At 37.9% G+C, this 22,616-nt stretch overlaps 4 protein-coding genes and 1 long non-coding RNA gene across 5 annotated transcripts; 3 read left to right on the top strand and 2 right to left on the bottom strand.

Annotated features, from left to right (window-relative positions):
- The first annotated feature begins 5,354 nt into the window (after positions 1-5,354).
- On the top strand, positions 5,355-6,000 carry LOC137580081 (uncharacterized). The gene is made up of 3 exons (XR_011032933.1): positions 5,355-5,555; positions 5,617-5,704; positions 5,764-6,000. It is a non-coding gene; the product is annotated as an uncharacterized lncRNA (long non-coding RNA).
- Positions 6,001-12,040: 6,040 nt separating this feature from the next.
- On the top strand, positions 12,041-13,015 carry Gem2 (Gemin 2). The gene has a single exon (XM_068293791.1). It carries the CDS (start codon positions 12,128-12,130, stop codon positions 12,932-12,934), a length of 807 nt encoding a protein of 268 aa, XP_068149892.1. The 5' UTR covers positions 12,041-12,127; the 3' UTR covers positions 12,935-13,015.
- An 11-nt stretch (positions 13,016-13,026) lies between these two features.
- Positions 13,027-14,013, bottom strand: LOC137580068 (spermatogenesis associated 6-like protein). The gene is made up of 2 exons (XM_068293982.1): positions 13,902-14,013; positions 13,027-13,839 (listed from the first exon to the last, which is right to left on the bottom strand). Exons 1-2 carry the CDS (start codon positions 13,947-13,949, stop codon positions 13,027-13,029), a joined length of 861 nt encoding a protein of 286 aa, XP_068150083.1. The 5' UTR covers positions 13,950-14,013.
- Positions 14,014-14,205: 192 nt separating this feature from the next.
- CNPYb (protein canopy b) lies at positions 14,206-15,327 on the top strand. The gene has a single exon (XM_068293795.1). It carries the CDS (start codon positions 14,263-14,265, stop codon positions 14,944-14,946), a length of 684 nt encoding a protein of 227 aa, XP_068149896.1. The 5' UTR covers positions 14,206-14,262; the 3' UTR covers positions 14,947-15,327.
- Positions 15,328-15,746: 419 nt separating this feature from the next.
- Positions 15,747-17,842, bottom strand: MESR6 (misexpression suppressor of ras 6). The gene is made up of 4 exons (XM_068293706.1): positions 17,828-17,842; positions 17,076-17,770; positions 16,668-17,005; positions 15,747-16,590 (listed from the first exon to the last, which is right to left on the bottom strand). The coding sequence occupies exons 2-4, from the start codon at positions 17,596-17,598 to the stop codon at positions 16,036-16,038; spliced, it is 1,416 nt and encodes a 471-aa protein (XP_068149807.1). The 5' UTR covers positions 17,599-17,770; positions 17,828-17,842; the 3' UTR covers positions 15,747-16,035.
- Between the last annotated feature and the right edge of the window lie 4,774 nt (positions 17,843-22,616).

The raw sequence follows: 22,616 nt of genomic DNA, 5'->3' as shown, positions 1-22,616 counted from the left end.
AGTTAGATTTAGTTCTCTAAAAGATATTTGCTACAGATTCCAATAGTTCGATGGCATTTACTGTCCATACTCAACTCCAGTTTATCTTCTGTGGAAGAGAATGCCATGAGGCAAGTCCGAATCTGTCTGCCATTCCATACGCACACATACTTGAATGACTCCACCTCCCTGTTAAGAGAATTCCACAAACTAATGAACACTAAGGTATTTATGGTTCACACTTCTGAAGAGCCTCAGGCAAACTTTAAGGAGACTGCTTTAAATGAAATTTTCATTAGAATGGGGGAGCATTTTAAAAAGAATTAAGCCAAAGCCATCGTTTCTAGTAAAGTAGAAACTATTTTTCAACTTCATCCACATGGCGTATACGCAATACGATGTCCATTTGGTTATGTATGTATGTATGTACATATGTTGTATTACATTTCCGGGGGCCCATTGAAAATGTTTGCCTCTGTTTTTCAGTTTGTCTGTGGTTTCTCTTTTCTGCTTAATTATGCACTAGGTTCAAACAAAAAGTTGGAAATAAGCGAAGATAAAAACGACACCACAGATGACAACTATGGGCAACACATGTCGTATACGTATTTACACACACGGCACAAGCAGAAAGCAGAGAGAGAGAGAGAGAGGGGTACAGGCAGACAGAGAGGCATATTCATACATTAGTTATTTGTATATTTTCTTATGTATAAACATATATAAAGCTTCTGTTTCTCCCTCGCTCTCTCTCTCTCCCTCTCTCTTTCAATATGCCGTCATGGTTGCTTTATTTCAATCTCTGTTCGGCGCACTGTCATTCCACTCATCTCATTTTCGGGTAGGCGGCAAAATCAAATCAACACACAAAACATTGAAGGAAGCCTTTGGCCAAAAGGCGTTGACTTTGCCCTTTTCCCTTTTTGGCAGATAAATACAAATGATGTCTGTGTTTCTGTGTCTGTGTTTCTGTATCTGTGTGTGTGTGTGTGTGTTTGAGTTCTCTGACAAATCTAATTGAGTTTGCTTAATTATTTAGATTACCCATTCGCAGGAAATGTTTTCATACACACACACACACAGAGTCAGAGAGAGAGAGTTAGAGAGTACGAGAGAAATTTATCACAAGAAAGGTCGAAGCAATAAATGTTGCGAATTGTCTTGCCAAGAACTTTAGCTTAGATTGAATCATGCTGTGTGTGTGTGTGTGAGTGTGTATCTTTGCCTCAAGTTGCCAATATTTCATTTCAATTCGCAAAAGTTTTAGCGCTCTTCTAAACTAAACTCATCAATCTCAATTAAATCGATGATGACCCCAAAATTGCATGTAAATCTTCTTTAACAATTTCGAATTGAATTTGTTTTTTATGCGCCATTTAAAATGTTGCACTCGTTGATTATTCATACATTTCAGTTTATTTCCGTTTCCTGTTTGCATCACACACACACACTAAAAAGTTATTTTATCATTTCAGTTATTGTATCTCTTTTGAGTAATTCCAAATATTGCAATATTAAAAAAACTTGACCCTCTCTCCCTCTACCAAAACTCCTTCTAAACTCTTTCAAGGAATAAACGTCATAAACTCTTTTTAAACTTCAAAGCAACTGGTCTACTTTAGCTAATATGCCCAGAGCCAAAGTGTATTACAAAATATTTGCGCACGTGTGTGTATAAAAATAGTTAATGCCGGAAACTAGTTCAATTCAGCACAATAACCGAAATGGAATACTTATACATACAAACAAACATATGTATATGTATGTGAGTTTCCCTCATCCCAAAAGGTGATTAAAATTGGATTTTATGTCCATCAACAATATCAAATATTTGAACAAAACATTTTAAATAAAATAAAAGGACAACTAAATAAATAGTTGCTAAATTAAGGGGTCCTTGGATTAGATTAGGTGAACAAATCGCATGACTCGCAGGTTCTTATAATCTCCATGTGTGTTGACGTAAGCCCAAGTTTTTTCAGCCTGCCCACAAGGTAGACTCTCAGTTACCCACAGGAGTTTCAATTTGGTCAACGCTCTTAATTAATACGACAAATTTCAATTGATAATTGAATAAGCGATTTGGTCATTGTGTAAAAGGTTAATTAATCGACCTATTCAGTTGACAGCAAAACGTGTGCCTAGTGAATTCACTTAATTAGTAAATTGCCTAATGATTATTGTTGACGCTTTTAAAATAGAAATTCTTGAAAATGAGAGCACTTTTTGAAAAGGACCAAAGCAGAAAAACCCCTATTTGTATTTGTAGATCCCAGAAAAGAGTTAACGAAAGACATTTTTCACATATTTTGAATAAAAATTTCAACATTCTTTAAAGTTTTAGCAATCAATTTTCTAATTAAACTCTTTGGTCAGGAGTAAATTGTATTCTAGGCACGACTCCTTTTGATGAGTTGCTTATAAAGTTTTTTTTCTGAAACAGTTTCGAGTCCTTTTTGATTCTCTAATTTAATCATAAGAGACCAGAAATTGTTATTATGTTGTCATTATATTCGAAATTCAATCAAATAGGAATATTTTGTTATCAACAATTGGGCTTAATATAAACTAATCAAGGTGGTTTTTGGGCTAAATTTACAGAATTGTTGTTCTAAGGGACTAGAGAATTCATTTTTTTTTTACTTGTTCGCTTTTTCAATGACTTCAATGACCTTCTTTTGGCCGATTCCTAACCGATTCCAAAATCTTATAAATAGGTACATATATGTCAATTAAATCGCAATTTATTATTTAAGTAGAGAGTTAGTGTTAGTTAGTTAGTGTTATTTAGGAATCTGGTTAGATTACGACCTATTGAAATTTAAATCGAACTTAGCCGGCTCGAGGTCAATCTTACAAAAGAAGATTATTTCAAACGCAACACTCAATGAAGCAAGTAAGTCGACGAGTCAGTTATCGACCGGATAGGAAAAATGATTAAATTACTAAAATGGCTATTAAAAAATAAGGGTTGATCGTAGAAGGGTGAAAATTGAGGATTGTATGTATTTTTGTATGTCGTGACACAAAAATTTTATATATTAGAATACAGAATACATATACCTCGATTTGATTTCAGAGAAAAATAGTTGGCTGCCAGAACGGTCAAACAAGGCGCTAAACAAAAATACAGACTGGCAACACCATAATTTATGAAAAATAGCGTTTTCTAACACTGAAATCTAGCTTCAGCCCATTTTTCCGCTTTTCAACACTGTTAAGTAAATATTTACTTCAAAATCAATTCTTTATGAGGTCGGCTTTTAATATTTCCTGAAAAGTTACTCGTATTATCTTGGCTATAGAAGTAATAGATTTGATGTCTGGATGTTCAGTGTTTCACTTCCAACATTCAAATCGTTTCCCGTTGATTTCTATGTACTAGTTATCGATAGAAATGTCAGTGTTGCACAGTACTGAGTAGTCCCATTACACAGCACTGTTTTCATTTTCATCAAGTAGGCGTCGAGAAATTTCTATCGAAAATGTTATAAATACGGGGACGACTCATAGGTTTTCTCATTCAGTTAGTTCCTTCTGCTCGGGCAACAACTGAATCAATGCTCCAAGTTACATTGGAAATTTTATTTTATAAAAATAATGTTTTACGAGAAGTTTTTAAATGAGGGAAAATAAAGTTTTAAAGTTGATTGGAAATTTTATAGGAATATTTTCCGGCTGTCGGAAAAGTAATTGAACTAATTGAATTTTTTCCCAATTTGTTGAAAATTCAGTTTAATAGACGTATTAAAAAGCCTTGGTGCGCCATATATTCCGATTTTACCATGAACCGTCGCACGAAGAACGGGACAGGAGGCATAGTCCATTTGACACTTTTGGCCAATGATTTGGCCGTCAAACACCTCCAGGCGTAGGATAAAGCGTTTCAATTAAAGGACAGTTAATAGCTCTCATTATATTAATTTCAGTCGGGGAAAATGTGTTGTAGAATTTGAAAATTAGCTTTGTTCAAAACATGAGTCAACCTGAATTGCACCAACACAACTCCGTTTGAAACGTACACATAAAAAGGAAGAACAAAAACGCGTTGCAGAATTTGGCAAAGCTTTTCCTTGGAATGACTGATACAGCCCAAGCCAAAAGCACCTTCTCCCACATCAGAAGTGAAATTGGAGATCTGAAAAAAACAATAAAAATGGAAATACTATCTGGGTATTATAGAAAGAAAGTTATAAATAGGGTAGAGCGTTATGAAATCGGTTAGACTGCTGGGGTGCATTGGCAGGAGAAATGCTGCTTTTAAATAGGAAGAAAAGTTTTAATTACAACTCAATTGAGAAGACATAGGAACAGAAAGAGCAGCCCTAACGACAATCCTGAAGAAAGCGAGGAATTCTGATTCTCTCTAAATTAGTTAGTGAAGTATTTAGTTGTCAAGTGACCATTGTAATGATGACTCACAATCTTAGACGGGATAAGATACACCCCAACAAAAGACCGGAAAACAGGCCATATGTCATTGTAGTAACAGCCTCCTGTAACTATCGAAATTTTTGGCGTTTGCTCCGAGACTTTTTTCCGCACTTTGCAGACTATAGAAAGGTGCGCTGTCTTATGTGCAATAATGAAGCTCTAGTCCTGGAATTTGCTGGTAAGATCTACATATATTGCAGCTGCTGATGATGACACAATGGATTGTGTACCGCAAATCCTTTGCTCTCTTGAGGGCTACGAGGCAGTTGGTGTTGTAGATTTTTTGCGCCTATCACAGGCTAAAGTTGTGATTCCACAAGTCCAGTCTTGAAATCTGAAATCTTCTAACTATTTGAAAAACAGAACATTGTTCTAGAAACCGACAAGTGGGCTGTGCTGAAGATAGTGTATAGACTGCAATCTTACGTTCAATGCAGAATGTATGTATGTAAATATAGTAATATTTACACGAACTTGAATTCATTGGATTAAAACGATTCTGATTAGGGATCATCACGTCCACGTAAAAGTTCTACAAAATGGAATGCTACCAAATACAGAGGATGAAATGTCATTAGTTTGGGTTTTCCAGCATGACAATGACCCCAAGCACACGACCAAAAAAGCTAAAAAGTGGTTTGCGGACAACACCATCAACGTTATGGAATGGCCTCCATAGTCGTCGGAAAAGGCAGTTCACACCTGCAACCCAACATCCAACACTGAAATCTAGCTTTAGCCGATTTTTCCACTTTTCAACACTGAAATCTCGAGTAGCTTAAGTAAATATTTACCCAATTTTCTTCTAAAATAGTACTAAAAAATCATAATTCTGCAGTGTTGAAAAATGCAAAAGATACATAGCCTTACGTTAAGATTCTTTAATCTAGCAACCATTGAAAATTTAGCAAAAAGTAATCTAGTAGGCATTGCCAATTTAACTTTCTCCAAATTGCCATAGTAGGAATTATTGCTTCCTACAATTTCATTCCTCAACTGGAGCTCGAAGTAGTCAGTTCAATAAAATTAAATCCAAAAAAAAAAAAAGAAAAGTGTAAAAAAGTAAAAAACTTAAAATGGATCAAAATACGACCTGGAGTCCTGAACAACTGTGATTGGATTGCTTAATCCTGGCTGCTTTCGTGAGTATAAATCGAACATAAACATTACAAAATTCAACAATTCTTTATTTCTCTTCAATAGGACATTTTCCTTATTATTGCTAGTCCTGTTCAAGCAAAAAAATATACATTTTCCTTACTAATAATTGATGCAAATAACGTAATTTAAGGTAATATAAACCAAAAAGTGATATCGTCAGTGAAAAGTAATTGTGCCCAATTCTTACAGCTAAATGAAATCGCGATCCTCTTTCAATGAATAATTTCCTTCCAAATGCATTTGTGAAGAACCGATCGAGTGATCTATCTGGGAGTTGTCCTGCTGGATTGGAAGACTCGCTTTATTTCTTGGTATCTCTACTTCTCCAAGTAATCCTTCAAGAAACGGCAGATGTAATACAGATCTTGTTCCTCCCATTTATGTAATATATTACAAAAATATGAAAAACAGACTACAAAACTCCACAAGAAATGTGCCTTTTCTTTTCGTCGACTGCCAATTTTAAATATTTTTCTTCATGCAATATTCGCCCCTAATCGATTTTCTTCAGGTGTGTCTTTATACCTTTTTCTTATAAAATAGTACTAAAAAATAACGAAAGTCGACTCGCCGACTTGGGTATACCATACACCAGGTGAAATAAATACCCAATTTCTGTTAAATTGTTTTAACATCCCTCATCCCATTCGCTATCTCGCTCACTCTACAAACACACGAGCACTCTAGCGCCGCCACTAGCCAACGGCCATTTATGCCCTTATGGATGGCGTAGTAAAAATACGTTCATACGCATATGTTGCATGTTTCTAGTCCGATTTCAATAAAATTTGGTAGTTAGGTAGAAATATATAAGATTAATTGGTCTGCAGAAGTTGGTTGCGATATTTAGAAAATTGCAGCTGGCAATCGATTTTTTCTAAATTATGGAGGCGGAAATGGGCGTGGCAAAATAGTAAAGTATATAAATTCTGCAAGTCTATTAAGTTGGTTTGCATACCAAATTTAATGTCTCTAGCTGTTATACTTTTTAAGAAAAACTGTTTTACATAAATTCCGGGGGCGTGGCCGAAATTCCAATTAACTCTATACATTTACATATTAGACTAGTATACATACCAAATTTGGTGGCTCTAGCTCTTGTAGCCTCCGAGATCTGCGTGTTCAAACAGACGGACGGACTGACATGGCTAGATCGACTCGGCTGTTGATCCTGATCAAAGCTTCCTTCTGCCTGTTACATACATTTTGGCGACTTTAATATACCATTTCACCCTATGGGTGTATGGAAAAAAAAGGTGAGCAGGTTGTTCGATTTAGTTATTCAGGAATATTTGAGATATTTTTCAAATCATCTTTGGTGACAATGCATAATTTCCCCCTGGATTTTATGCAAACCTACTTCTAAATGGTCTAATAAAGAGCATTTCAGCATATTTTAAAATGGCATCAAAAACTTGGCAGAAAAGAAAAAGTTGTAAAAGTTTTAGACATTAACTTCTAACTTGAAAATAAAGACAAATACTTTCAAATACTTTAAAAATTAACTAAAGCTTTTTTGAAATTTAGATTTAATAAAATTGTATTTTTTTGGCACTATTTGTCTCGCATGAAAAGTTAACTGGATAATTAGCGTGATTTACATTCCGATTCCGAATTAAACATTAAATCACAATTTAACTTTCGAAAATCGGTTAACATTTAGCAAAGTTAAGAATTTTCTGATCATTTTCAAATTAAATTTTTGGTAATTTTTCTTATTTTTGATTATAACTGTTAGTGTTAATGAAAGAATATTTAATCTTTAACTTTTCAGTGATCAAACCGCCTGTTTTACCCCGTGGCAACTGTTAATCCGGCACTGTTTCCGACATTCATTCTGCTTCATTCAATTGAAAAGTTAGAGCCACTTTACTCCCTCTCGGTAGAAATCGGTTAGAGGCAGTTGACACTTGCCTACTTTAATATTATTTGAAATTGTTCATATTCTAACCAGATTATTGGTTGTGAGATGGAGCACTAGCCAAGTTAACAACAAAGCTCAGCTCAATTGACTTGCCAGTGAAATGCACAAAAAATAAATAAATTTCTCCTTAAGGGCCTCCTTTTCAAGGATTTTCAAGTTGTAAGCAGCAAACATATATATGTGCATACATATTTGGCTGATTGATTATGGAAACAGTTTTCTCTGTTGGCCTTTGTTTATTGGAAAATCAATGGAAATATTTAATAATTTGGGTATGCTTTAAGAGCTTGCCAATTGACCATAGAGGCTGACAAAGGCTGCCGTTCATAATCATATACATACATATTCTTTTTCTTTTTTGTTTAGGCTGGAATCCCAAAACCTGGTGAAGGCAAGGATCGAGCTTTTTTCTGTTCAGTTTTGGCCAAGGACCGAAAAACCTTTTGCATTTCAATTAAAAATGATTAAAGATACACAGAGAAAAAGGTTAAAAGGCGCGCATGCAGCACAAAATTTTGCGTTGCGGGTAAATAAATATTTTGAAAATGTGGCAAGGGGGCAAGGGAGCAAGGGGGGAAAGCCTGTCACACACACACACACACACACAGAAACACGCAAACACAACAACCAACAAACAGATAAACATAAGAACTCTGTGTATGCCATTTTTCTTCTTCCTTGACTGTCTTCTTGCCCCCCTTGTCCCCTCCTTCTGCTGATGTTATAGCATATTTTATGCATGCGTCGTCACAAACGAACAATTTTTGTTGTTTTCTTATGCTTTTTTTTTTTTGTTTTTTTTGTTGCTTTTGGTTTGGTTTTCCTCTTTGCGCTTTCGTTTTTGTGTATGTCAGAAAGAGGACCGAACAATGGAAATTAGTTTGCTGTAAAAAAGAAGGAAATACAAAATGTTTTACGAGCAAAACGAAAGCCAAAGCAAAAGCGACCTTAAAGGAAAGTAAACTCAAAACTTCAGTGCACTCACACACACACACACATGTGCAGCGCATTTTTCTTTTCCTTACGGCGTTTCCACTTACACGCGATGAAGAGACAATTGGGAAAAGCGCGTCAGTCTAGTGGACAGAGAGTGCCAGAGATGTGATAGAGGATACGGATAGAGGAGGACGACAATGACGACAAGGGACATGGTAGGATGTCAGTAGCGACACAATGTCTGCCCTGTCGACGCGTTTTTTGCATGTCATGACATAGCTTTCGGAATACCCTTTAATACAATTGAGTATTCAGAGGCGCATGTTCCAATTACCATCTCTCCCCAGGATAATGAGAAATCGGTGTGAAATCTAATCGATGTTCTCCTTATTCATTTGTTAATAGCTTTCGCTTTTTTTAATTGTCAACTAGAAATACTAGATATAATTATCGAAAGTCAATCATCTCTAATTTCGATAACATTTCGAATAACTAGGTTGGCTACTTTTGCTCACATCGTTACTTTAAATAATCGCTAATATCATCTTTAATAAAATAATCACCATTTTCGTTTCATATTTTCGATATAATTGATATTAATCTGAGATTAAAACAATTTCCTTTGTTAAATATTCTCTATCGAATTCGAATTCTATGCAAGGATATTGAAGGTTTTCCTCTAAAATGTATCGATAACACTTTGTAGGGTGTGTATTTGGTCGAATTTGGGGCCAAGTTAATATTTTATTTGCTTTTTTGTTGCTGCCTTTTAACAATTCTTTTATGATTTCCTTATTACAAGCACACACACACACACACACACGCACACATACACACGCTAGCACGCTCCTCCCATCCCATGCACACACATACAGACACAGAGAGGCAGTCAGGACGAAAAACTGTCTGCATTTTCAATTCGATAACAGCATATGTCTCCATCTCTCTTGCTCTCTTTCCCATGATTCTCTATCTCTATCTCTATCTCTCTCTCAATTTCTCATTCCCTATCTCTTTTACTCTCTCTCGCTCTAGCTATCTCTGTCTTTATTCGCCCTTGGCTAATGTGTTTTGGCTCTGTTTTTAATGAATTTTAAATTTCTCATTCGTTTTGCTTACGGACAACATGAAATTTAATAAACATATTTTTAATGCTGCATAACTATTTTGCAAATTCAATGAAAGCAGGCCAACAACAACGCTAAGGAAAAACAAATCATGTCCAAGCACACACACACCTTACTCACACACACGCACACACACATACCCCCCGGCCATCGTCCTTTCGTCTGCATTTGACAGCTAATTGAGCTCAACGTTTCTTCTTTCTTCTTTTTTTTTCCGTCTTCTTATGGGCTATTTTATGAGCCACGGTAGAGAGGCACACACAAAAGGACTTGGACAGGACAAGACACACCTGAGTCAAACCCAGAGAAAGGGAACGAGAGAGACAGAGAGAGAGAGGAAGTCTGGTTTCCATTCCAAAGTCCAAAGTCCTCCATAAGACAATTATGAAATGCCTTTTTTATAGCCCTATTATTGTTTGGATGGGTCGCAGCTGGGAGAGAATTCGAGAGAAAGAGATAGAGAGAAACACACAAAAGACGAACAGAAGCCAGCCCCAACCGGACCGTGGCCAGGCAACGTAGCCGTACCTGAAAATGGACTGGGAACGGGAGCGGAAGCAGTAATAAGCTTTGTCCCATACTTGGGTAAGATCGCTTTGTCTTTTGTCCTTTTCATGTTAATTATAAAATAGCCGTTTCCATAGCTTGTATAATCTGTTGAACATTTTACGCCACCAAATCGCTAAAACCGTCTTTTCCATGGGAGTTTAAGAAGACTGCGGGATAATCATTAGATAATAATAATAGCAAAAACAGTTTAGCAAGCGAATTATTCGCCAATGCTAAAAATAGGATAAAATGACAAACCTCTTTCATGCTCCATAGACTTTTGCGTTGGCAATTTCAAACTTTCTCATTATTTTAAGTTTTAAGGTAATCAATATCTTTCCATTAATCTACTAGAATAACTAATTCGAAAAATGGTAGAACAGAAAGATGTCCACTTCGATAAAAAGCTTACGTTTAGCACTCATGTTGGTGCCACAATCAATAAGATTATCAAAACTATCTGCACCCTCTACCCAATTATTAATCGAAAATCTAAAATTTCTACAGCTAACAAAATGATCATATTCAAAAACAATTGTTTTCCCTATACTAACCTACGGCTGAAGTACCTGGAAGAGATGTGCTGCATCTCACATCAAGAAATTGCAAGTATGTGAAAACAAAATATTACAGCTTCTACTCAACCTTCCATTTTTTACCAAAACATCCGCCTTATATCATACGGCTTGCGTCAAAACCATTATTATTGACCAATCTGACGACTCTTAGTGAAAACACTACTCTTAAACTACTATTAGACAGTTTAGGATCACAATACTCATATCCCCTAAGGGTAGCCACTGGCACTAAGCCGCTAAATCTTAGTTTATTCACCTTAGTCCCAGGCACCTAGCTTAAGTTCGTATTTAAGGCATTTATTAAAGGTTTTCGCTCATTTTTCCTTGCCATTTTACATTATCATCCATCAAACTTGTACTATGTATATAAAAATTTCTCAGCTGAAAAGCAATCGCTATAACTCTGTAAAATCTTGTATTATCAAAGAGCAATAAAGCAAATAATGAATTGAATTGAAAGATGTCCAGGAACAGAACTTAACCACACCACTCGATTCATTTGATTGATTTTTAGATTGAAAATAAAAGAATAGCATATCATTTGGGGCAGGTTGACTTTTTAATTTGACTGAGGACAGAACTGTTAAATTAAAAAAAAAAAACCCTGTATAGAAATTGCAACCAATTTTACACTGAAATATCAGACACCCAGAAATATGTGTGTTTTAGGCAACGGTGATCCAGGGGGGAATAGTGGAAGAGTTGCCCCCAGATGCACCTCGTGGATCCAGCAATGATTACACAAGCCGACATTTTTAAGGTAATTGTTTATTATTATTGTTATATGTGCAAACAAGAGCTCATTTTCTTTCACAGGATATTCTAAAATCTGTTAAAAAAGTTGGCAAATTTTTTTAGAACTTTCTATAGTATACTTTGTGAAACTATTCACAAAATCTGGACATGCTGGACAAAAACCAAGTAATAATAACTGTAATCACTGTTGTAATACAGCTCCTAAAAAGCGTTAAACTATACTTCTAACTAATAAAGAAGATAAAGCAGGAGGAGAAGTCCTTATTTCTTGTTATTCGGTATGTATTTTCTTTGGTCTTCCTGTTTGGCGTCATTTTAATTCATTTTATACTAAAGTATAAACTACGATCGATAGTGAATTAAATTTCCCGTCGAATGAGATATTGTTCATCAAAATAGAATAAGGATAAGAAATAGAAACTCCGTGTTGCATTCGAAACATTTCATTTGTTTTTAAATTAACCGCTTAGGACTGTTACTCGCACCCTTAGGACTATTACTCGCGCCCTTAGGACTATTACTCAGTAACAATTATGAGTAAAGCTGCTCTTTAAATGAGTAAATTTGTTTTTAATGAGTAAACAGTAAATCTCTTTCGCGCGTCCCGCCGAGCATCATGCATTTGGCTTAAGAATTTCGGAATTTAATTTAACTCCAAAGGAAAACTGGAAAATTAATTGAGAATGCAGAACAAGGAAAAGGAGGAGGAATCGTTTCAATTGCAGGCACTGGAAATATGCGAACCCGATGCCAGCTTCGATCCCACAAAACCGCCAGAGACTGGCGAAGAGTATCTGACCCATATGCTGTACGAGAGGAAACGTTGCCCGGCTGTGGTCACCAGGAAATGTAAGGTTAAACCGACGGCAGGAAATGCTAACCAACACGCAAATCACTCCCTGACAATGCTGGAGAGTCTTCCGTTGTGTGGTTACAGACAAATGCTGCCCACACCCGAGTGGCAAGATGCTCAAGTGACCAGCTTTCAGGCGGCACGCTCTCGCGTATTGACTCTACGTCGTGAATTGTCCACCCAGAAATATGACCAATCTGTTGAGCCACCATTGACCACCGAATCCGAGAAGTGGCAAGAGTTCTGCAAGCAGCAACAGCCACTGCTAAGCACATTGCTTCGCCTGAGTCAAACTGATTTGGAGTATTTGCTGGAAATGTATGCCACATGGCTGCCCCAATCGGAGGCAGATGTGACCAATGGCAATGAGAACAGCAGCCGATGTATTGATCTGCGACGTGATGTGTGGCTGGCCCATTGGCTATATGCCACACTGGTGTGCCTGCATCTTCCTCTGGAACCGTATGTCTTCAGCACATTGCGCAGCATAGCCCGCTCCTGCATCCAGTTGAGGAATCAATTGACTGGCGAGCAAGTGGACCGAGCTGCTCCCTATAACCTAATCATCACTCTCATTGTTCACGTCTTTGCCCAGACTGATTTGAAGGCATATCTTTTACAAACAACAATGGACTGAATTAATTAGTCATTTTAATGTAAGATGAAAATGTTTCGTTCCATTACTACAGCCCAGAATATATTAATAGCATAAGCATAAGGTATCATCTTTTAATGTAAAAACATGCGTCTATAGGCCTGGCATATGTCACAGCTACTTTGGTGATCGTCGGCCTCCCACAGGGAGAATGAGGCATGGGTGCAGTTCGTCGACGGGGAGGAGGAGCAGCTCGTGGAGGATATTTCACTTAGACTACTTAATTGAGTGCTGCCGGAGCAAGTCGAAAGCCTTCGCTTACTGGTAGTAGTTATTGCCTCACTCTGACTGTTGCTACAACTTTTCCGTGTCGCGGTCAGCGGCGAGTAACTGCATCCTAAGGAACAATTTGATCTCTTGGCATGACAGACAGTTTGTTGCTTTCTTGCCGGCAACTCCAATTGGCTGAAACATTGGCTCTGCACATGACGATTGGCTGCCGGTCGCTCAATCTCAATTCTCTCTCGCATTGGACTGCAGGAGGGACAAGTACCTTTCTGAGTACTCATCTGGGCCGAGAGCTCTACTTTTGGCGCCAAGATCCCAGGAAATGCTGGTGTCGCCTTCATCAACAGCTGAACATTTGCGCTATGCTCGCAAGTTAGGCGCGGAAACGTTGGATGCATCACATCCGACAGACGCCCAACGAAATAGGCCAATCTACGTCCATTTTGCCATAGAGTTATCTCCAGTCTCTCAGACCGTAGTAATTCCTGCATATCCTCCATCGAACTTACACCCTTGAAATAGCCCTCCATGGTGAATTGGTCATGGCAAAGCATCGGAAAACGAGGCTCCATGGCACCAGTACGAAAATAGTAGCCCAATGTCTTGACGGTTGCCTCCAAATAGCCGTGCGAACAGAGCCAAACTCCCGGGCAGGTCAACTAGAACGAGAATCTCCAATAAGATAGATATGCGAAAAATTTGCGAATTAACTCCCACCAACCGCATGCAATTGGAGCTCCAAACGCAAATAGAATCTCTTATATGACATTGTCTGTTGGCCTTCTAAAGTGAAAGTTACTTATGCGTCTACTCAGGGAATGTGGGGACTTGGGGGAGCCGGTTATCATAGTGATAGATAAATGGAGTGGGGGAAGTTGGGGAGCTCTTTTTTTTTGGGGCCGGTATTTGTTTTGGTTTCTTGACAGGTTGCCCATGGCAGCATTTGGACATTTGAATGGGCGCGCTATCGATAACATTTGTTAGCGCTGAATTTTCAATTAATCGTATTAATCGCGCGTCGCTAATTTTCCACGTCAGGTTTGGCGTATTTTTTTGCGCCCCATCAAAACATATGGAAGAAAATGCGCGCCCGCTTGGAAATAATGATCCTGATGCTGCTGGTGATCCTTTTGGACCAGCAGAGTAGCCAGGTAATGGCCACTGGCTCCGCCGAGGAGGAGCAGGGCGTTCGTTATGCCAATCGTTGCGAAGCTTGCAAAATTTTGGCCGCCGAACTGGAAGACCGACTCAGTGAGACCGGCAAATCGCATGATGTGATCGAAATTGGATATTCAGTGGACGATGTGCGTCCCAAGAAACGTACCGAGTACAGGCGGAGTGAGCTCCGTCTCCTGGAGTCATTGGAGAATGTGTGCGAACGTGTCTTGGCATACAATCTGCATAAGGAGCGTTCCGATAGCACCAGGTTTGCCAAGGGCATGTCACAGACATTCCAAACCCTTCACGGTCTCGTGGACAAGGGAGTGAAAGTGGATTTGGGCATTCCATACGAGCTATGGGATAAGCCTCCCGTCGAGGTGACTCAAATGAAAACCCAATGCGAGAATATGCTCGAGGAATACGAGGACACCATTAGCGATTGGTATTTTCAGCTACAGGAGAATAAATCCCTTCAGCAACATCTATGCGAGGACAATGTGCTAAAGGTCGAAGCGGAGCGGCAATGTCTCAAAGAGAAACTGCCAGCATTGGCCTCAAAAAAGGTCAAGAATCAAAAATCCAAAGGCGACAAAGAAGAATTATAAGCCGCCGCGGCATTCCAATTGAAATTAGTTAGATTATATGCATAATTATAGAGCCTACGAAAGTGTTTTCTTATATTATAAGTAGAAAAAAAAAACTTACTGATAATATTTTATTAATATAGACGAGTATTTTTATAAGCGAAGTAAATGAAAAACCTTCCAAATCGACTGAATTATAAACAGCAACTGAACAAAAGTTTGTTGGCTTATTGATTTTTTCTCGATTGAGGTCAACAATTAATAATTAATAAAGCCAAATAGTTGTAGATTAAAAAGGGGGCAAAAACTAGCTCCACCCGAGATAAATAGCTTTAAGACCAATTACAATATTGTCCGAAAATAAAATGAGATGATCTCGAGCAATGTTTTGAACCACAACAAGGATTTTTGTACATCATTCAATGATCAATCATCAATCTGTTATCAAATTCTGACAAATGAATTGTTTTTGTTTTAATTGCATTAAATATCCATTCTCTCAATTAAATAGCAAATCTTCGTTCTACATATGTATGTATGTATATAATGTTCTTAAACTCCATTTCGGACTAAACATACATATAAAATATAAAGGATAAAACCTGCCGATATACTAAATCCTTCCAAAAGTGTGATAAAGCAGACAAAATCTAATTGGTCTTATTTCAACAGTCTTCAAATCCGCTCGAGGAGACCAGCCAGATTGAGGGAAAAGGAAAAATGGATATGGACTATTTCCATTTGTCCTTTCGCTCTATTTTGTGGAACAATGGATATGATGACGGAATCCTTTTCTCATTAATACAGACATAGATAATGGATTTTGGTTTATCCTGACTTTTTAATTGTGTTTTATATGTTCATATAATACGTATCGTATAATTGGGGATGATAAAAATTATAAATGTGATTTTTATATGAGTTTTATATTTTAATATTTTGCTTATGTTGCTCTCTCTCTCGCTTTCGGTCTCTAGCTTTCTCTCTCTCCCATTGGTTTTCTTTCTCGCTCTGTCTCGCTAAATTGTATATGTATGTGTATATTGGAAATCACCATGAAAGAACATTTTGGGAGCTTTTTGCAGACTTAATTGTTTTTTTTTGACTCATCTAGAGTTTCATCACATCCCACGGATCGTCCATGTAGTGTAAGATGGCCTTCTCATGAAAACGATCACCAAAGACCTCGCGTAGCAATTTCAAAACCTGATCCTCAATGTAGGCCACCTGGTCCTGTGGACAATAGTCATCTTGGGCCGAATGGGCCATGGTGATGGCTACAGGTGGACAGGGCAGACGTTCTAGAAACGTTTTGAAATTGGCAAAATATTCCTTAAGCTCCTTGTCCGTGCTAATGTGATGAGGCAAGCCATTGTTGTCCGTTGTGCTACCCGAATCGAAGATCAATAGCCAATCAATTTCATCATCCGTATATTTGGATTGCAGTTGCTCGGCCAAATTGAGAATTTTGGAATAGATTTGGGGCGTTATGACCGTCTCGTCTGGCTTGGCAAGCCCATCAAAGTTACGCTTCTCCTCGAGATGCCAAAAAATTAGCTTGAGGGCTTCCAATTGGTTCTTTCGCCTCGCCGCTGTGGCCGAATAGTCCGTAATGCCGGCCTTTTTCAAGGACTCCACACTATCAAAGTGGAATATATCCTTGAGCTGATAAGGGAAGCATAACAAACAAAAGCCAAATCATTAAATAGAAGATGAAAATTGGTCAATGTTTATCTACAAACCTGATTGTAGCAATCGGCATCTTTGTAGATCTCAAGAAATGGATTCGAAGTGCTAAAGAAATCTAAGTCTATATCTAAAATGAAACGTAGGCGATCCTTTGATGACATAAACACAGATGGATTCAAGTCAGGGGAGTCGGCATCATGAACTTGGAGTTCAATTTGACGAGATTCTTGCAACTCATCGCTGTGGCAATAGTTGCCATCGGCAATAAAGTAATCCAATGGACAGTCCACACCAATGCGATCATCTTTGTGGCCAATATGAAATTGATGTTTGCCCGTGGGTATCTGCTGGCACCACGAATTCTTAAGCCAAACCAAACGATTAAAGTGTCCTGAATAAAAGAATGATAAGCACAAAATGAAGTTATTAAAGATATAGGCATTGGAATTGTATACACTTACCAGCATATAGCATCGGCATAATCCAATTCTCTATGCTCAACTCATTAAGCATCGTGTCCTTATCATAGGATGCACTAGCCGGTATATCTCTAGCTATAACCAAATCGGGATGCGAATCAAAGTGCACCAATAGATTGTTCTCCAGCGGCAAATGTCGTGTGCCGAGACATCGGTATATAAACTCCATCACATCATTGTGATAATCCACTATGAAAACGGGTATCCTTTGGAAGGATCTCAGACTGCTTTGTGTGCTTTGCACCAATTGGGGCACTTCTTCTTCATCCTCTGGATCAGTATTCTCCTCATCATCATCATCATCATCATCCTCTTCCCCATCATCATTATCGTCGGCGGCATTCTTCTTCTCATCATCGTCGAGCAATTTCTTTCTCTTTGTTGGCGGTGCCGCTACCTCAGCCTCACCTGACTTTTCCGCTTCAGCTCCTTCTCCACCTCCATCTGCACTTTCACTTCCCTCCATCGTTTTATGGCTTTCTTTTTCCGTTGTATCCGACTCCATTTGGCCTTGAAGTTGATTGAACTCAAATGAACTTTTTTGTCTCTTTTTGTCCAGAAAAACAGAGTAATATTGGGTGATTTATCCTCAAGCCGAGTAAAGCGCCTTGAGGCGGCGGCAAACACAATAACGGTGGAAGGCAGCAAATTAGTTAGCAAATTAAACTCTCCTATTGCTTTAAAAATTAAAAAACTCAATATTTTTCTTCTTTTGTTTTCGACGACAGGCTTACGCTATGCAACACTGGAGAGGTCTGCTGCCGCTAATTTGAGTTCACTAGCACTGAAAAATAGTCGACAATCGATAATATATCGCCGACAGGCGATAACATAACACGTACAACTATCGATTACAGATTTACCCGCCAACAGGTGAAAGTTTAAAATTTTTGAATTCATAGAAGTTGATAGAGAAAAAATTAAAAGGAAACTTAAAAATAAATGGATGCATTGAAGTGCTGCGTTCAAAAATGAAAAGCAACTGCCAAGCTCTCTACGACAATATTACTTTGATAAATTGTCTATAAATAAGACTGGTAAGCATTTTGGTCGAAAACTATTCGGGGTGGGGTCAAAATGCATGATGATTGCTAAAAAAGATTCCTTGATGATTTAATATTGTTTCCATAATGATTCCCTATTGATTTAATAATTACTTCCTAATGATTCCTTACTGCTGTTATAATGATTAATTGAAGGACTCTTTCCCTTATGATTCAATAGTAATTCCTTCAAGGTTCCCCCTATGTATTATTAATGCTTCCCGAAAATGACCAGTTTCGTCCCGGAAATCCGGAACAGATACTCATCCAAAAATATTAAATAAAAGTATCTTGCTTAGGAAATACCAAGAAGAAGCATGTCACCGGGCTCAGTAAAATGGTTCGCTCCTTACCAAATCTAAAGGAATTTGTTTTGTAATTATGTGTACTGTTACTTTAAAATCAATGAATTCGAATGAATGCTGCACATAAATACTTGTATAGACATTTTGTTTTCCCTCCCCTGTGTATCTGAACTTTTACAATATTCAAGTGTGTACAACGAAATTCTTGTTAAGCTTGGCCGACAGCAGAAACAGCTTTTCATTCATAACTTTTTCCCCGTATTTGGTATATACATGTACATACACATGTATATGTATATGGATGGAGGTATGTATCTGTATGTATACGCCCACATGCTATGTGGCTGATTGGAATGCGTAAAATGTTGTATTTGTGTGAGTGTGTGCGGGCTGGTAGTGAATGGGAGATTTCCAAAATAACGCTGACTGCGCAGTTGGCTGCGCTGCCTTGGCGTGGGCGTGCAAATGTGTTATCAGAATATATATAACGCTAAATACATATATATAAGTATCTTTGCTTATGTATATACATATACGCCCCCGCACACACACACACACACACACACCCACACAGACATCTTTGATTCACGAATTACTTGGGTCAACATAATTAACAGAGTTGCCAACTCGTTTCGCAAATAAACGTAAAATGACAGAGTTTAGCTCCAAGTAACGGAAGTTGAATGTCATTCAATTGGCTGCAATTGGCTCCAAATTTGTCTCTGTCTCTCAACCCCTCACTCTCCCTCTGTCGCTCTATCAACTATATCAATCCCGAAATGGTAGCCAAGATGCAGTAGCACCCAATTCATGCATTTAATTTGCCTTCAGCTTGACCCCAGAGGTCAAATACAGACGCATTAACCTTCGTTAGCCCCACCAAACCGACATTTCTCAATTGAATGGGAGGAAGGCAAATGATAGGAACTGAAAAAAGGGGTGGGTTATGAAAAGGGGGGGCACATCTTACTCTCGATCTCGCTTTCTCCCTCTCTGTCTCTCGCACTGTGTGTTTCTGTTTGTGTGTATGTGTGGAGGCTGAAAATTTCCGCGCCTCAATGCTCTAGTTTAAAAATACATGCCAAACCGAGTCAACACCCAAAAAAGGCAAAAGGAGGCAAATTATAGCGAGAGTAGCTCAATAAGTTAACAAATACTGATTGCTCTTTTTCCATTAACTCTTAAAGATCATGTTATTTAAAACAGTTTTAACAGTAAAGAAAAGTTTTATATTCAAATTATTTGGCTATTTTCATTTCGATTTCATAATGAAATTTAATGAGAAAATCGCATTTTTTGAAAAACGGTGTCGGAAATGGGCGTCACTTGATCCACATTTGTCTATATACCAAATATTAATATATACTTAGTTAATGGAATCGGAACGCTTGCTTAAGTTCATTTTGTTAATATACAATCTAAGTATATGGATTTCCATACGCCCCGTAGTCCTAATCTAATCTTCTCGAAACTAACTCACTTCAGCTCCATATTCTGGAATATAAAATGAACTGAAATATATTCTACCCATTGCGCATTGCATTAGATCATCTTGGTTGAGTATTTCGATGTCTTTAGAATTGTCATGCAACTTGTAAGAGTTTCCCTTCTGAACTCTTTGATTTCCTTTATCTTTTTGTTTGCAAATTGAAATTGTTTAAGTGCTTTGTAAGTTGTCAATCCGCCTTCCCTTGTAATGACGTCAAAAGGATTTTTGCTATACACTGTGTATGTGTGTGCGCTTGGTTGGGTTTTTTTTCGGCGTAGGTGTTCCAAGCAACAGCACGTGGACCTGGGTTTGACTGCCTCCGTTTTTGCGTGTGCGTGTGTGTGTGTGTGTGTTGCTGTTGCCTAGGTCGAGGAGCCGTAAGCTGAGTCACACGCCAGTCTGGAGGCCCTTCCACACGAGAGGCAGACCAACGTCATTCGAGTCAGTCATTTGGTCAGGTCTCAGTTTGTTTCATATCAATCGCAAGTTTTTTACGCGTGGGCGTTCAAGACAACAGAGGCTAAAAGAAGCTGAATGATTGTTCCACACACACACATACACATCTCGCATCTGGTCGACGTCATTTGAATACACACTGCACACACTTTTTACACCAGCACTCACAACAAGAATCAGTAACACTTTCTGCTGGTCAAACGTCTGTCCAAAAAAAAGTCCAGAGGCGCCCACCAACATCCGCTTTGCATGCGAATGAATCAGATCTATACATATGTATATATTTTTTTTAGATAGCTGGCCCGTGTGGCCCGTGCTGTTGGATGCTGTCGAATCGTAACGGAAATACTATACTCTACAGAACGACTGATAATCACTTTTCGTCTGAACAATTCTCATGTTCTTAAGAACTTTAATGTTACTTCAGGTCAGTGAAATGACACATTTAAAACTAAAAATTAGGCTAATATTAAAATAAATATGATTAGAAACTTAGTTATCCAGCTTCTTTAGTGGGAAATCGTTATGATATAGTCATAGGCAATTAGTCACGGAATTTTAAACGTAATTTCGTCCATCTGTTTTTCTCAAAATTTGGCATTCTCTTTTATTTGCTGGAAATGTGTCAGAACTGTCGACACATCATCGTAGCATCACACTCACAATCAGATCAAAGAGTGAACAAAATGTCGGATATAAATCTTATGAAATTTCCTAGAAATCTTCTTATCCTATATAGTACATATCTTTAAAACTCTTTAATCATGGCCTTCCGCCCCTCCCCATTACTTATAGATCTGCCTTTAAGCTGCAGATGTTTTCTATTAAGTTTCCTTTCATGGTAGGAAAAGCAATATCTTTTGAAAAACTTAAGATCTGAAAACATTTTTAAAATAGTTTCAGAACAAATATATTGAAAAACACCAAGTTCAAATTTCAAGTAAATCGAATGATTAACTTTTAAGTCAGATACAGAGTTAGGAACTATTTTGAAGAAAGGGGCAACATTTAGAAAGGCAATATCCTTTTACTTACTTGGAATTTCGTCTTATTTTTAGACACCAAGTCATGACCAATATGATGAAATTGAAACCGATGGAACGTCACTCCAAATAGATAGCCCCATTAACCAATAAACGTATGATAAAATCCATGATTGATTCACAATCCCAAATTAGTGTTCAAGCATTCATTTAACCTTCGCATGTGTCTATATAGAATAGATTGCCTCACTTGTAGAAGGCACTTAAAAATGAACGTCATCATTTTGCCAGATAAGACAGTCGTATCTCATTCATATAAAGAAACTTTCGTCGTCATAATCTATCGTTAAATTGCGAATTGAAATCATGATGTGCGAGAAATTCGCACGCAATATTATTATTCATTGTGAAGTGCAAAAGTCGAATGTTAATCGGAATGGGAATGGGAATGCGAATGGGAATGATTCAGGGCTCTGGGGCCGGGCTAGAGGCACGCTAAATGAATGATTCACATAACATGTTCAGTTTGTTCCTATCTAAAATTTCATTTTGGGTGGTTATAAAATGGGTGTTTCCTTTTTAATTGCTCGACTTTGAGAAATTGTCGACTGACCTTGCTATAATTCCAAGGCCAAGCCCTAAGGATATGCCAGAGACTTTTATTTTTTATTTTTGTAACTTGCAGCTTGGCTTTTCATTGCTGCTGTTGTTGTTGTTGTTCTTCAATTCTGTTCCTAGGTGCTTACCTAATTTTCAACAAATCCCACGCGTATTTTTTTGCAAGCCAAAGTCCTAGGGAGAACTAAGCTCCTGCCCCTCCTCCATGGTGTTACGCTCTCCGTGAGCCCCGCCTTAAAAATATGCGTGGGTTCCTTTTTTTTTCGCATGTTTTTGTTTTTATTGTGTGCTTTCTTTCTGTCTTTCGCCTTGTGCGTGGGACTTTCATTCATGAAAATTTTCGACGATGAAAGTCGCACTTTTGCAGCCTTCTTTTGGGGTAAGTATATACCCCATAAATATGTATACAAATCTGTACATTAGGGTGGATCCGAACACCAACTCGACTCTGGGCTTGTAATACTTCATAATAACGTATACGCACGGTGTGACCTCTTAACAATAAACATTTCGCATATCATGTAAATAATGGCATTAATTGAAACAATTTCCTTATTATTAATAAACAAAGTGCTTCTCTTTGGAAAAAATCAACGTAATTTCGGTTTTTGTGTGTGCTAAAGTGAAGT

This window comes from Drosophila tropicalis, unplaced genomic scaffold (genome assembly GCF_018151085.1).
Source record: "Drosophila tropicalis isolate 14030-0801.00 unplaced genomic scaffold, ASM1815108v1 contig_805, whole genome shotgun sequence".
Taxonomy (NCBI): domain Eukaryota; kingdom Metazoa; phylum Arthropoda; class Insecta; order Diptera; family Drosophilidae; genus Drosophila; species Drosophila tropicalis.
The sequence above is the reverse complement of the archived record's forward strand: the minus strand, read 5'-3'. Positions and strand labels throughout refer to the sequence as shown.

Coding starts and splice junctions, on each gene's coding strand:
- MESR6 (XM_068293706.1), bottom strand. CDS start 17,598: ATGGAGTCGGATACAACGGAAAAAGAAAGCCATAAAACGATGGAGGGA. Junction 17,006..17,075: donor TATGCCGATGCTATATGCTG/GTAAGTGTATAC, acceptor TCTTTTATTCAG/GACACTTTAATCGTTTGGTT. Junction 16,591..16,667: donor ATGCCGATTGCTACAATCAG/GTTTGTAGATAA, acceptor TTCCCTTATCAG/CTCAAGGATATATTCCACTT.
- CNPYb (XM_068293795.1), top strand. CDS start 14,263: ATGCGCGCCCGCTTGGAAATAATGATCCTGATGCTGCTGGTGATCCTT.
- Gem2 (XM_068293791.1), top strand. CDS start 12,128: ATGCAGAACAAGGAAAAGGAGGAGGAATCGTTTCAATTGCAGGCACTG.
- LOC137580068 (XM_068293982.1), bottom strand. CDS start 13,949: ATGTCATATAAGAGATTCTATTTGCGTTTGGAGCTCCAATTGCATGCG. Junction 13,840..13,901: donor TGGAGCTCCAATTGCATGCG/GTTGGTGGGAGT, acceptor TTCTCGTTCTAG/TTGACCTGCCCGGGAGTTTG.